Raw genomic sequence first — 14,521 nt, forward strand, 5'->3', positions numbered from 1 at the left:
ATGTCTTATTAGGAATTACAATGAAAAAACCACTTTCCCTTGTGTTGTTTTCTCCAGCAGTTTAAGGAGTGTTAAATACTGAGGCTGTTTCACTCTTTGATTAAGAGTGGATGGAATGATAAACGAAGTATAACGTGTGACTAGAAAGTGGAAGTTGATAGAGAGAGGAAGTTAGTACTATATTTGAGAGGAATTGGCACCAGAGAGTAGGAGGTGTAAGTATTAAATGGACTTGATGTTTGGGCAAGGGCAAGAGATAGTCAAGTGAGAATTAGGCACACAAGTGAAATGGTGCCCAGCATTCAGCAGTCCTGGGGAAAACCATGATAACGTGATGTGCAATGGCAGCACTGAGCAGGGTGCAGCCACAAAATAGCCAAGGGAAACATGGATGAAAGGTGAAAGGAAGTTTTAGTTGGCTAATGAGTAAATGACTTCTCCTCTGTTTAGTCCTTTATGGCTGAAATTTATACTGAACTATAACTCTTGGTTGAAGATCAAAAAGTTTCTCTCTCCCACTAAGAGGGAGAGAGAGGTGTTGCTCTTGCAACAAATGAGAAGGAGCCCAACAGCTCACTTTCAGTATTACAATATGTAACATCACTTATTCGAGTTCCCCCGCCTTGAGTGCCTTCTTTCGATAGCCACGTACACTGCTGTCTCAATGTTACAATCTCCCATGATGCTACAGTCGGTAACACTGGCGAGGAATAGGGATGTTGACAGGGCTACACCACGAAGCCACATGTCTTCCAAGCCACACCAGGAGATCCTGAAATATAGACCGCTTGGTGAGTTCCAAGAGCAAAAACCCAGCGCCATGAAGAACCACAGTTTGAATGCAGTTGTAGATCACTGACTCTGACAGAACTCCAGCCATCTTGAAAAGACAAATTAGGCATTAAAAGACAAGAAATTTAACTGTTTCATGGATGAACTGGAATAAGTCACTCAGCTCCACAAGGACATCTGGTGCCATTTTTAGTTCCTCCCACTCCAGACATATAACATAAAAAGAGTCGGTGCCAACATCGACAACTGTAGAACAGCCCTAGTCACCGGCAGCCAACCAGAAAAGGCTGCCTTTACTCCCACACTTTGCCACTTGCCAATCAGCCATTCAATTATCTATGTTAGTACTGTATATTTCCTGTACTACCATGGGCTCATGGCTTGTTAAGCAGCCTCCTGTAGGGCATGTTGTCAAAGGCCTTCTGAAAATCCAAGTACACAACATCCACCAATTCCTCTTTGTCTATCCTGCTTGTATTTTCCTCAAAGAATTCCAACAGATTTGTCAGGCAAGATTTTCCCTTAAGGAAACTATGCTGACTTTGGTCTATTTTTTCATGTGCCTCCAAGTACCCTGAGACCTCATCCTTAACAATCATCTGCAACATCTTCCCAACCTCTGAAGTCAGGCTAACTGGCCTGTAATTTCCTTTCTTCTGCCTTCCTTCCTTCTTGGAGAATGGAGTGACATTTGCAATTTTCCAGTCCTCCAGAACCATGCCACAACATAGTGATTCTTGAAAGATCATTGTCAATGCAGATAAACTCTTCTCGGGTGTCTAGCCGGATATAGGTATCGATTTTAACTGATGTTTTGATGACAAACTCTACCATCTTCATCAGGGATGATCCCTGGGCATGTCTAGTCCGGTGGTATTTATGCCCCTGTTGTCCATCCCTCCTGATTGGTTAGTCCTCATCCAGTCAGGTTTCCACTCTCTCACCTTGTTGACAATTGAATTCCAGTTCTTACATGGAGTGAGACCTTTGTCTTTGTTAAAATTCTTTTTCTCTAGTTTTAGTTCAATGACCTCCTTCACCAGGTGGTCCCAAAAGCCAATGGCATGGTACAGTATTTTTGTGTCATCAAAGTCATTCCTATGGCCTTTGCGCTACTGCTGGTTTCTCTGGGTAACCTCCTGTGCTCTTTGATGCTGGTTTCCACTCTGCATCCTATCTGGCTGATATGTAGGCTGCTACTCATTCACAAGGAATCCTGTAAACACCAGCCGTCCTGAATCCCAGGTCATCTTTGACCCGCATAAGCTGTGATTTGAACTATTTTATAGGTTTATGGATGGCATATTTCCACAGTTTCTGGAAGGGTCGCTAAGATCCTGAAGAAATACTAGATTAATACCATTCACAAACCCATAAGGAAGCTCAAATTACAGCAAATCTAAAGCCCTGCTCCCTGCACCAGTTCCTCAACCACACATTCATCTGTCAAATAGTCCTATTCTTACTCTCTCTGACATGTGGCACAGGCAACAATCCAAAGATTATTACCCTGGAGGTCCTGCTTTTCAACTTTCTAACTAGCTCCCTATATTCTCTCTTCAGGACCTCCTCCCTTTTTCTACCAATGCCATTGGTGCCAATACGTACGAAGACTTCTGACTGTTCACACACCCCCCCAACCTTTAGAATCCAAAACGTCCTTTACCCTGGCACCCAGGAGGCAACATACCATCCAGGTGTCTCTTTCACATCCACAGGGTCTTGTGTCTACTCCTAACTATGGAATGCCCTATCACTACTGCAGTCCTCTTCAGCCCACTTCCCTTCTGAGCCATAGTGCCAGACATCTGGTTGCTTTGGCTCCCCGGGGTAGATTGTCCCCCTCAACAGTATCCAGAGCGATATACTTATTGTTGAGAGGAAAGACCACAGGGGTACTCAGTCCTGGCTGCCATTTCCTTTCCCTCTCCTGACAATCACCCAGGTACCTGCCTCCTGCAACTTAAGGGTGACTGGCTCCCTGTAGCTCCTACCTATAATCTCCTCAGTTTCCTGTCTGAGCCAAGCATCATCAAGCTGCAGCTCCAGTTTCTTAATCTGGTCAAGTCAAGTCACTTTTTATTGTCATTTCGACCATAACTGCTGGTACAGTACACAGTAAAAATGAGACACGTTTTTCAGGACCATGGTGCTACATGAAACAATACAAAATCTACACTGAACTACGTGAAACAACACAAAAACTACACTATACTGCAGACCTACCCAGGACTGGATAAAGTGCAGAAAACAGTGTGGGCATTACAATAAATAATGTACAAGACGTTAGGCACAGTAGAGGGCAGTAGGTTGGTCTCAGTCCAGGCTCTGGGTATTGAGGAGTCTGATGGCTTGGGGGAAGAAACTGTTACATAGTCTGGTCATGAGAGCCCGAATGCGTCGGTGCCTTTTGCCAGATGGCAGGAAGGAGAAAAGTTTGTATGAGGGGTGCATGGGGTCCTTCATAATGCTGTTTGCTTTACCGATGCAGCGTGTGGTGTAAATGTCTGTAATGGTGGGAAGAGAGACCCCAATGATCTTCTCAGCTGACCTCACTATCCACTGCAGGATCTTGCGATCCGAGATGGTGCAATTTCTGAACCAGGCAGTGTTCAGCTGCTCAGGATGCTCTCAATACAACCTCTGTAGAATGTGGTGAGGGTGGGGAGTGGGAGTTGGACTTTTCTCAGCCTTCGCAGAAAGTAGAGAGGTTGCTGGGCTTTCTTTGCTATGGAGCTGGTGTTGAGCTGAGGAGCTGCTGTTCAGTACATCCGGAAGGCTGGATCCCCACATCTCACACAAGGAACACGACACAGTCCCTGGCACCGTTCTCACTGCACTAACTGATGAAGAATGCAGAAGAAGAAACTTACCAGAAACTTACCTTGCCCAAGCCTCTTTAGCCAAAGCCTCCCCACTATAACACTGGCCCACTCACACAATGGCAAGTCCAACAATAGCCACTTTACTTGTCCCTACCTTACTTTGCCCTTGCTAATGAATCATGATTGGGCTGCTGGAAAAATCTGAAGGCCTGTGAACACTCCTTTTTAAATTGCTCGCCCCAGCCTGTGTATAACCTCCTTTCTTGATTCGATTGGGCCCACTTGAAATCATCCCATCCATGGAGATATCATTCTTGTACAGTATTTATCCAGTCAGGCCCCATAAGAACTTATTATGCTTAAATCTGATCTCTTCTCAGACTTCAGAGTATGTGAAAAGAACATTGCAGCTTTGTTCACATTCTTCCAACAAGATCATTACCCATCTCAGCCTCCCAGGAGTTAACCTGATAAAGTTTCAAAGTACTTTCTCCATCCTAAATGTTTCTATTTTAGTAGGGAGACCAGCCCTGTACCTAATGTTCTGGGTGCAGGCTCACCAGGTCTGTTGGTACAAAGATGAGTTTAGGAATTATGCCTCAAGCACTGAATCCATTAATTTTGCCAATCTGCCAGCAAAAAAAGTCATTTTTATAGCATTGGAACTTGTACCCAGGGCAAATAATTAACAACAGTACCGTCCATTAGTCGCAGGTATCCAATGCACAAACACATACATCTACTGTGAATCATGCTGATTGTTATCTTGGCAAAGAGCAAATGCTGCATCTTCCATTAGTGTGCAATGCAGATCCCTGTGACTGATTCCTGGAATGAGAGTGTACTGTAAGCAAAGATCAAATAGATCAGCTAAAGCACCTGAGGTTTAGTAGAGTGAGAGGCAATCTCATCGAGACACACAAGATTCTGAGAGAGATTATCAGGGAAGTATTGAGAAGGCTGCTCCTTGAGGTGTGAATCTTGGATAGTCTCAAGATAAAATGTTTTCTACTTACGAATGAGGGAAAGATAAATTACACAAAGGACGAATATCTTTGGAACTCTCTACCTTAGAATGCACTGAGTGCTCAGTCATTAGATGTATTCCAAACTGAGATCAAAGGAGTGTGGTGATTTAGGTGATATGGGGAACACAATGTGGATGCTGTATAGGATCAAATAACCTTGCTCGATATAGGAATGAGCTCAAGGAGCCTCTGCTAAGTCCATTATGTTAAGACTGAAGTTGATATTAGCAGGACTTGATAACAGCTTTTGATCCTTGTTACATCTCTGGTTTGCTCTGAGGTAACCAGTACCTGTGCCAATTGTGTCGGGGAGAACTGAGCTCTAAAGATTACAGGAAGTAATTTAACTATAAACACCACCATTTCCCATTTCTCTCCCTTCATTCTTGGCTCTGACCTCAAGATTGACCCAGTATCTTCCTCAAAATACTGGAATTGTTAACATTCATGAGGCTTTCAGTCTTGCTATCTCATCATGGACATCAAGAGCCACCTCCTTTCAAACCAATGTTATCTGAAATTTGGAGCACCAACCTGTCAGAGAGACTACCATGAAATCTATCATGATGATATGGGTTAGAGTTCAAAGTAAGTATATTACCTATGTTCATACACATCACCAAATACTACCCTGGGATTCAGTTCCTTGCAGGCATTCCCAGTAAAACACAGAAGTACAATAGAATCACTGAAAAGCAAGCTACACACACAGACTGACAGCTGCCGATTTGCAAAAGAAGACAAACTGCAAATACAAAAAAGAATAATTACAGATATACATAAATAATATTGAGAACATGGGATGTAGAGTCTTTGAAAGTGAGTCCATAGCTTGCGTTCAATGATTTTTTTCAGTGTCATGGTGAATGAAGATGCCCATGCTGGTTCAGGAGGCTGATGGTTAAAGGGTAATAACTATTCCTGAACCCAGTAGTGTGGGATCTACCTCATTCCTGATGGTAGCAGTAAGAAAAGAGCATGGCCTGGATGGGGGGATTCTTGATGATCGATGCTGCTTTTTCTTGTGACAGTACTCTTTGTAGATATGCTCAATGGTGGGGAGGGCTTTTCCTGTGATGAACTTGGCTGCACCCACCACTTTTTATAGTCTTTTCCTTTCTTTGGCTGTGGTGCTTCTTTACCAGGCCACGCGTGGTACAGTCAGTCAGGATACTCTCCGCTGTGCTTCTATAAAAGTTTATCAAAGTTTTAGATGACATGCCAAATGCCAAAGGTCCAGACTCTGCACTCGTGACTGAAGGTAGGCACAGCTTAAATACCAGCTACAAATTCACTGATGATGACACCACTATTTTTGGCAAAATATCAATGAGGAGGTGTACCAGAGAGAGAGAGAACAATTGGTTGAGTGGTGACACAACAATAACCTCACACTCAACAACAGCAAGATCAAGGAATTGGTTGTGGACTTTGGGGAGAATAAATTGGGAAAACACACCAGTACTCATTGAAGGGTCAGGGTGGAAAGGATGAGCAGCTTCAAGTTCCTGGGTGTCAACAACTCAGGGTCGAACCTGGGACCAATTCATTAAAGCAGTCCATCTTCACATTATTACCATCAGGGAAATGTATACCCAAACCCAATGTTTCAGAGACCGCTTCTTTCCCTCTGTCATCAGATTTCTGAATAGTCTGTGAACCCATGAACACTACTTGTTACTCGTGTTTTGCACTATTACTTTATTTTGTAACCTACAGTAATTTTTACACCTTGCACTGTACTACTGCTGCAAAACAATGAATTTTGCAATGTATGTCAGTGATAAATTTTGCAATGTATGTCGGGTCCTGAAGAGAGAATTCAGTGAGTGAGGTAGGAAGCTGAAAAGCAGGACCACTAGGGTAGTAACCTCAGGATTTCTGCCTGTGCCACGTGCTAGCGAGTGCAAGAATAGCATGATCAGGCGTATTAATGTGTAGCTGAGAGACTGGTGTAGGGGCAGGGCTTCAGATTCCTGGATCACTGGGGCCTCTTCTGGCGGAGGTACGACCTGTACAAAAAGGACGGATTACACCTGAACCCAGGGGGTCCAATATCCTAGCAGGCACATTTAATAGAGCTGTTAGGGAGGGTTTAAACTAATTTGGCAGGGGAATGAGAACCAGAGAGATAGGGTTGAGGAAGGGGAAAACAGAAATAAATCAAAGATAGCATGCAACAGAGATTATAGAAAGAACAGGCAGGAGATGAGGCTTAATCACAGCCAGTGGGATGAGTTACAGGGCAATAGAGGCGTGATGCAGTTAAAACAGAAAGCAACAAATACTGGACTGAAAGAGTTATATTTGAATGCACGCAGCATAAGGAATAAAATGGAGGATCTTGAAATTCAGCTACAGATTGGCAAATATGACGTTGTGGCCATCTCTGAAACTTGGCTAAAGGATGGCTGCCATTGGGAGCTGAACGTCCAAGGATGTACAGTGTATCGGAAAGATAGGTTAGTAGACAGAGGGGGTAGTGTGGCTCTGTGTATAATAAATAATATTAAATCATTGGAAAGAGATGACATTGGATTGCAAGGTGTAGAGTTTCTATGGGTTGAGTTAAGAAATGGCAAGGGTGAAAGGACCCTAATGGCAGTTATATACAGGCCTCCAAACAGCAGCCGGGATGTGGATTACAAATTACAGCAGGAGATAGAAAAAGCATGTCAGAAAGACAATGTCATGATAATAGTTGGGGATTTTAACATGAAAGTGAATTGGGAAAACCAAGTCAGTACTGGACCTCAAGAGAGAAAATTTGTAGAATGTCTAAGGATGGCTTTTTAGAACAGCTTGTTGTTGAGCCCACTAGGGGATCAGCTGTGCTGGATTGGGTGTTGTGCAATGATCCAGAGGTGATAAGAGAGCGTAAGGTTAAGGGACCCTTAGGGAACAGTGATCACAATATGATCGAGTTCACATGGAAACTTGAGAGAGAAAAAACAAAATCCTATGTGTCGGTATTTCAGTGGAATAGAGGAAATTACAATAGCATGAGAGAGGAACTGGCCAAAGCTGACTGGAAAGAGACATTTGCAGGAAGGATAGTACAGCAACAATGGCTGGAGTTTCTGCGAAAAATGAGGGAAGTGCAAGGCAGATATATTCCAAATAAGAAGAAATTTTCAAAGGGAAGAAGGACACTACCCTGCATGCCAAGTGAAGTCAGAGCCAAAGTAAAAGCAAAAGAGAGGGCATACAAGGAAGCCAGAGCTAGTGGGAAGATAGAAGATTGGGAAGCTTTTAAAAACTTGCAGAAAGAAACTAAGAAGGTTATTAGGAAAGAAAAGATGAATTATGAAAGGAAGCTGATGACCAAAATCAAAGAAGATACTAAAAGCTTTTTTTAAGTATACAAAGGGTAAAAGAGAGTGGAGGATAGATACAGGACTAATACAAAATGACGCTGGAGATATTGTAATGAGAGATGCAGAGATGGCAGAGGAACTGAATGCATATTTTGCATCAGTTTTCTCAGTGGAAGACATCTGCAGTATACTGGACATTCAAGAGTGTCAGGGAAGTGAAGTTTGTGCAGTGAAAATTACGACTGAGAAGGTGCTCAGGAAGCTTAATGGTCTGACGGTGGATAAACCTCCTGGACCAGATGGAATGCACCCTCAGGTTCTGAAGGAAATAGCTGGAGAGATTGCGGAGGCTTTAACGATGATCTATCAAGAATCGATAGATTCTGGCATTGTACCAGATGACTGGAAAATTGCAAATGTTACTCCGCTATTTAAGGAGGGTGGGAGGCAGCAGAAAGGAAACTATAGACCAGTTAGCCTGACATCAGTGGTTGGGAAGTTGTTGGAATTGATGGTTTGAGATGAGATTACGTAGTACCTGGAGGCACATGACAAGATAGGCCAAAGCCAGCATGGTTTCCTGAAAGGAAATCCTGCCTGACAAACCTACTGCAATTCCTTGAGGAAATTACAAGCAGGGTAGACAAACGAGATGCAGTAGAGGTGGTTCTTGGATTTTCAGAAGGTCTTTGACAAGGTGCCACACATGAGGCTGCTTAGCAAGATAAGAGCCCATGGAATAACAGGAAGGTTACTAACATGGGCGTAGTATTGGCTGGTTGGCAGAAAACGGAGAGTGGGAATAAAGGTGCAAACACAGGGAATTCTGCAGATGCTGGAAATTCAAGCAACACACATCAAAGTTGCTGGTGAATGCAGCAGGCCAGGCAGCATCTCTAGGAAGAGGAACGCAGCAGGCCAGGCAGCATCTCTAGGAAGAGGTTAGTCCTGACGAAGGGTCTCGGCCTGAAACGTCGACTGTACCTCTTCCTAGAGATGCTGCCTGGCCTGCTGCGTTCACCAGCAACTTTGATATGTGTTGTGGGAATAAAGGGATCCTATTCTGGCTGGCTGCCAGTTACCAGTGGAGTTCCACAGGGGCCGGTGTTGGGACTGCTGCTTTTTACGATGTATGTCAATGATTTGTACCACAGTATTAACGGATTTGTGGTTAAATTTGCCGATGATACAAAGATAGGTGGAGGAGCAGGTAGTTTTGAGGAAACAGAGAGCCTGCGGAGAGACTTAGACAGTTTAGGGGAATGGGCAAAAAAGTGGCAAATGAAATACAATGTTGGAAGGTGTATGGTGATGCACTTTGGTGGAAGAAATAAACCAGCGGACTATTATTTAGATGGGGAGAGAATTCAAAATGCAGAGATGCAAAGGAACTTGGGAGTCCTTGTGCAGGATACCCTAAAGATTAACCTCCAGGTTGAGTCCGTTGTGAAGAAGGCATTTGCAATGTTGGCATTCATTTCTAAAGGTATTGAATGTAAGAGCAGGGATGTGATGTTGAGGCTCTATAAGGCACTCGTGAGACTACACTTGGAGTATTATGTGCAGTTTTGGGCTCCTTATTTGAGAAAGAATATATTGACGTTGGAGAGGGTTCAGAGAAGATTCACAAGAATGATTCCAGGAATGGAAGGGTTACTGTATGAGGAACGTCTGGCAGCCCTTGGTCTGTATTCCCTGGAGTTCAGGCGAATGGGGATGGGGGGGAGATCTCATAGAAACATTCTTAATATTAAAAGACCTAAACAGATTAGACATGGCAAAGTTACTTCCCATGTTAGGGGATTCTAGGACAAGAGGGCACAACTTCAGGATTGAAGGACGTCCATTTAGAACAGAGATACGGAGAAATTACTTTAGTCAGAGGGTGGTAAATCTGTGGAATTTCTTGCCACGAATGGCTGTGGAGGCCAAGTCATTGGGTGTATTTAAGGCAGAGATAGATAGGTTCTTGATTAGCCAGGGCATCAAAGGGTATGGGGTGAAAGCGGGGGAGTGGAGATGACTGGAAGAATTGGATCAGCCCATTATTGAATGGCAGAGCAGACTTGATGGGCCAAATGTCCTACTTCTACTCCTATATCTTATGGTCTTATGATATTTTGGAATGGGGAAAGTAAGGTTATACAGTATGGTGTTTGAATTTTAATGCTCATAGTATAATGTGAGGTAGCCAGGGCATCAAAGGGTATGGGGTGATGGCAGGGGAGTGGGGATGACTGGAAGAATTGGATCAACCCATGATTGAATGGCGGAGCAGACTTGATGGGCCGAATGGGCTTGATGGGCTACTTCTGCTCCTGTATCTTATGGTCTTATGGTCTTATAATAAATCTGACTGTGATTCTGGTTCTGGTCTCTTCAGCGTCCCCATTCAAGCTTAAGTTTTTAGTACCAGCTGGATAAGGTGTCCAGAAGTGGGTTAACATTTCTTGCGGATTGAGATAGTTCTAGCAAATTACAAACATATCAGCTATGGTATGCGTACTTTCTAGCAGTCTGTTGAACTGGCGAAATTTTCTATAAATCCACAAATGTCTAACATCGATCAACTTGGTTGCAGAGGGAGTCCTGAAGAAGGGTCTTGGCCCAAATTGATAACTGTTTACTCTTTTTCGTAGATATTGAGTTCTTCTAGTATTTTGTGTGTGTTGTTTTGGCTTTAGATGATGTTTTGTTTTTATGGACTTTTTTTAAAAGAGAAATCAATCTGCAATTCAGCTTTTGGCATTCATTTACTATTGATTTTCTGTTGACGACTGATGAATGACCTTGCAAACCACAAAACATGATGATTAGGATCATTCACATTAAGTTTAAATATCCTACACAAAGATATTATCCCCTCAACTGTACAATATAGCCTTGTTGTCTTAAACATTCCTTTTTGCAGGAATGACTTTCATGTAGTATTTATGAGGGTGATGTGGGCAAGTGAGTGAATGTGTGCTGGCAGAGTCAAACTGAGAGCGATATATTTGAGTGTTTGAATGAAAGGAAGCACGTTAGAGTAAGTGTGAGTGTGAGCACTGAGTGTGAATGCTCTAGGAGTGGGTGCGATAGTATGATTCCTGCAAGCAACAAAAGTGATCCGAACTTCAAGAGTTACTCTGTGATAAAGGTCTTTCATTAAACACTTGACGCTGTCATGCTGTCCTGGGAGCTTATAAATAGTTTGCCTGTTTAAAGTTTAAAATACCTTTGTTTTCTATTTCCACCATTTCCTATCATTGGAGAATACTTTGCCAAAACAGCATCTCTTCAGGGACTTATGCTACTGTTATTTTGTGGCATGCAACTCTAAAGCACAGAAGCTGGTCCACGGTCTTGCTATCCCAATGGAGAATTCTCCACCTTACATTATCACACCCTAATGACAGGCTTTTCTGTATTTTTTACAGCGTGGAAGGAAGCCATTCTGTCCATCAAGTTTGACTGATCAAATCCACTCCCAATTTTTCATGTAACCTATTCTCCCCCATTCCCATCAACCTGCCTTCAGACTCTACCATTCGAGTGCACACTAGGTGTAACGTAAGGTGGCAAATTATCCTACCAACCAATGCGTTTATGTGATTAGGAAGTAACAGGAGCGTACAGGAATGCCCACATGGTTGCGTAAGCTACACAGAAACAATACCCAAGATTAATTCTGGCTCACTGGCTCTGTGAGACAGCAGTTCTATTAGCTATGCCACTGCGATACTTAGTTTCTGATTTCTGTTGGTGTGAATGCCGGGTTTCAGCTCTCCTCTTTTTACCTGTAATCCATCAATACCCAGAAATTTAGCATTTGCTCTGGACTTTATTTTATTTTAACCAAACACCAACAAGCAATTCCATAGTAGTGTTCAACAGTGTGGAGCAGACTCAATGGGCCAAATGGCCTACTTCTGCTCCTATATATTAAGGTCTTATGGTCCTTAATGTATGTTTCCCAACATTGGCCTCAACTAATGAATTTTTATATTTTTGTTGAAAAATATATATTTCTTTCTCTTTCTAGATATTGATGAATGCAGCACAATTTCTGGAGTGTGTGATGGCGGTGAATGCTCAAATACCGTTGGGAGCTACGTCTGTAACTGTCCACGTGGCTTTGTCACAAGCCTGGATGGCTCCAGGTGTATTGGTAAGTCTGACAGATCGTTCTTTAAAATGGAGACAGTTGCTGTGAGGATCTAGTCACCTGTAGGTAGATAGAAACTGTAAGGAACCTGTCATCTATTGGAAGATTGTCAGCGTAAAGAGCCATTGTGTTTAGGGCAACTTGCACTGTTCGGATCCTGTCCCCTGTAGAAAGACTGTCTCCATAAAAGCCCTTCACCAGTTTTCAGATGATTTATTTATTGCATGTACTTAGAAACATACAGTGAAATGCATTATTTGTGTTAACAACCAACACACTCTAGGATGTGCTGAGGCCAGACCACTAATATTGCCGACCTTTACGGCGCCAACATGGCATGCCCACAGTATTCAACAGAGCAACTCAAGCAGAAGTACAACAGCAAATCAAACCCCTTTCCCACCTACACACACACCTGCAAGCCCAGGACAAGCCATCAGTCATTGAGCTCAAACTCACAGACATTGGGCTTCTAACTTTCAGGTGTCTACTCATCAACTTCGGTTTTTGACCTTCGGATTTGCTGAACTCTGGACTTTGACCTCAGAACTTCACTGACCTCTGGGTATGTACCCCAGGTCTCACCAATCTCGGATTTGACCTTCTGGCCTCAAACCCAGGACTTGTCAATCATGGGTATGACTTCTGGATTTGTGCGGATCTTTGACCCAGATGACCTGGCGGGATCACTGGCCCTCATGATCTCTGACCCCAGGAATCATCGACCTAGGTGATCATTAGTCTTTGTGCCTCTTGCCCATGTGGACCTTCGACCTGGGACTCACTGACCTGGGGATTGATGGTCTCCTTGGTGCCTGAACTCCCGACCTCCAGGATCCCTGGCGGAGTGCTCTAACCTGGACTCTGGACACTGGCTCCTGCCCCTGACCTCTAACACTCTCTCCTCCCTGTCCCTAATCCCGAACCTTATCGCTAACTCCACATGCTACCCCAAAACCATCCCTATGAACCTAAATAAAAATAACTGAGCCACGACATCAACAGACGTTGCAGCTCAACACCATCTTGACCGGAAGATCAAAGTTTGTCTTTGCAGGTCAACTGTTCCACGTGCAGAGCTTGAAACTATGAGGAGCACCACTAAAAGGAACCCACCACCTGTGAAGAGACCAACACCACAGAGAAATTGTCAATCTTCCCACTGTGCCATTTGTTTACAATCTACACTAGCTTAAATATGAGGTTCAGTTCAACAGGTGTAAGTACATTCTAACCCCCATAGGCTGCAGAGACCAAAGTGTGTTCTCAGTCTGCTCTAGGTAATTCAGCCTGTGGCTGCTAACATCACTGAAGAACCACACTGGCCCATTGAAAGTTTAGAAACTTTCCAACATCATTTATGCTAACTTAGCCAAAAATCAAATGCTTTGCAGGTTTGAGTTTGGATAATGCTGCAAAGTTCTTATTCCAAATATTTTCCCAGTATTGGAATGGAAGTTTGGAGCTGAGCCTGGCTTCCACAAACATCTTGGCAGTAAAGGACAAGTGATGTAAGTGGCTGGGGACTCCAGGGATCCATTCTCTTCCCACCACACGCAAGCACTGTTTGTTACCTTTCATAAACTCTTTACCAAAAGCTTAGTTAACATACAAAGCATAACATTCACTACTGAAGGCCCATCTTCCCAAGCATAACAACGTGTTAAGAATGGGCAGGTTTAAAAATGCTATGGACTTCAGTCACAATTTGCTGGAGCAATTTTTTTTCATTTTCGGTGGTAGAGATCTTCCTTATTTTTGGCTTGTTGGATCAGTGTTTTTATGCCATGCCTAATTAGCCTTGAGAAGTGAAGGAACGGTGGTATACAGAACTTCCAAGTCAGGATGATGTGTGACTTGGATGTGAACTCACTGATGGTGGCCCTCCCTACACCTGCTGCTCTTGTTCTGGTTAATGTGGAGATTGTAGCTTTGGAAGAAACTGGAGGGGTACCCCAGCCAGTAAACGAATGCATTTTATATAAAACACTTACCAAAGCAACGGCGCACCAGTGATAAAGGGAACGATTGTTCAAGATGATGGATAGATATAGGGTGGCTGGTATTCCCTGGAAAAGTTAAACTAATTGAGCGTCATTGGAAGTGGGATTATTCAGGTAAATGAAGTGTTCCTGCTTTTGCCTTGTTGTCTTTGAGTTGCAAGTTCATCACAGAGAACTCAGAGTCCGACCTGATCTTGTAGCTGCATGCTTGGGTGCTCTCCACTGTGCATCTATAGAAGATAGTGAGTGTTTACCAGGTACTTGGGTTTTGACAAGGTGCCACGCATGCGGCTGCTTAACAAGTTAACAGCCCATGGTATTACAGAAAAGGTATTAGAAAGAATAAAGCAGTGGCTGATTGGCAGGAAATAAAGAGTGGGAATAAAGGGAACTTTTCCTGACTGGCTGC

The 14,521-nt window shown here is 43.4% G+C and overlaps 1 protein-coding gene across 2 annotated transcripts in view; it reads left to right on the forward strand.

Annotated features, from left to right (window-relative positions):
- fbn2b (fibrillin 2b) overlaps positions 1-14,521 on the forward strand; it is a 280,052-nt gene that overhangs the window by 126,452 nt on the left and 139,079 nt on the right. For both annotated transcript variants that reach the window (XM_072244683.1, XM_072244684.1), the window contains one exon: positions 11,987-12,112. In XM_072244683.1, coding sequence (XP_072100784.1) covers positions 11,987-12,112 — 126 coding nt within the window. The remainder of the gene's footprint in view (positions 1-11,986; positions 12,113-14,521) is intronic.

Source organism: Mobula birostris, chromosome 26 (genome assembly GCF_030028105.1).
Source record: "Mobula birostris isolate sMobBir1 chromosome 26, sMobBir1.hap1, whole genome shotgun sequence".
Taxonomy (NCBI): domain Eukaryota; kingdom Metazoa; phylum Chordata; class Chondrichthyes; order Myliobatiformes; family Myliobatidae; genus Mobula; species Mobula birostris.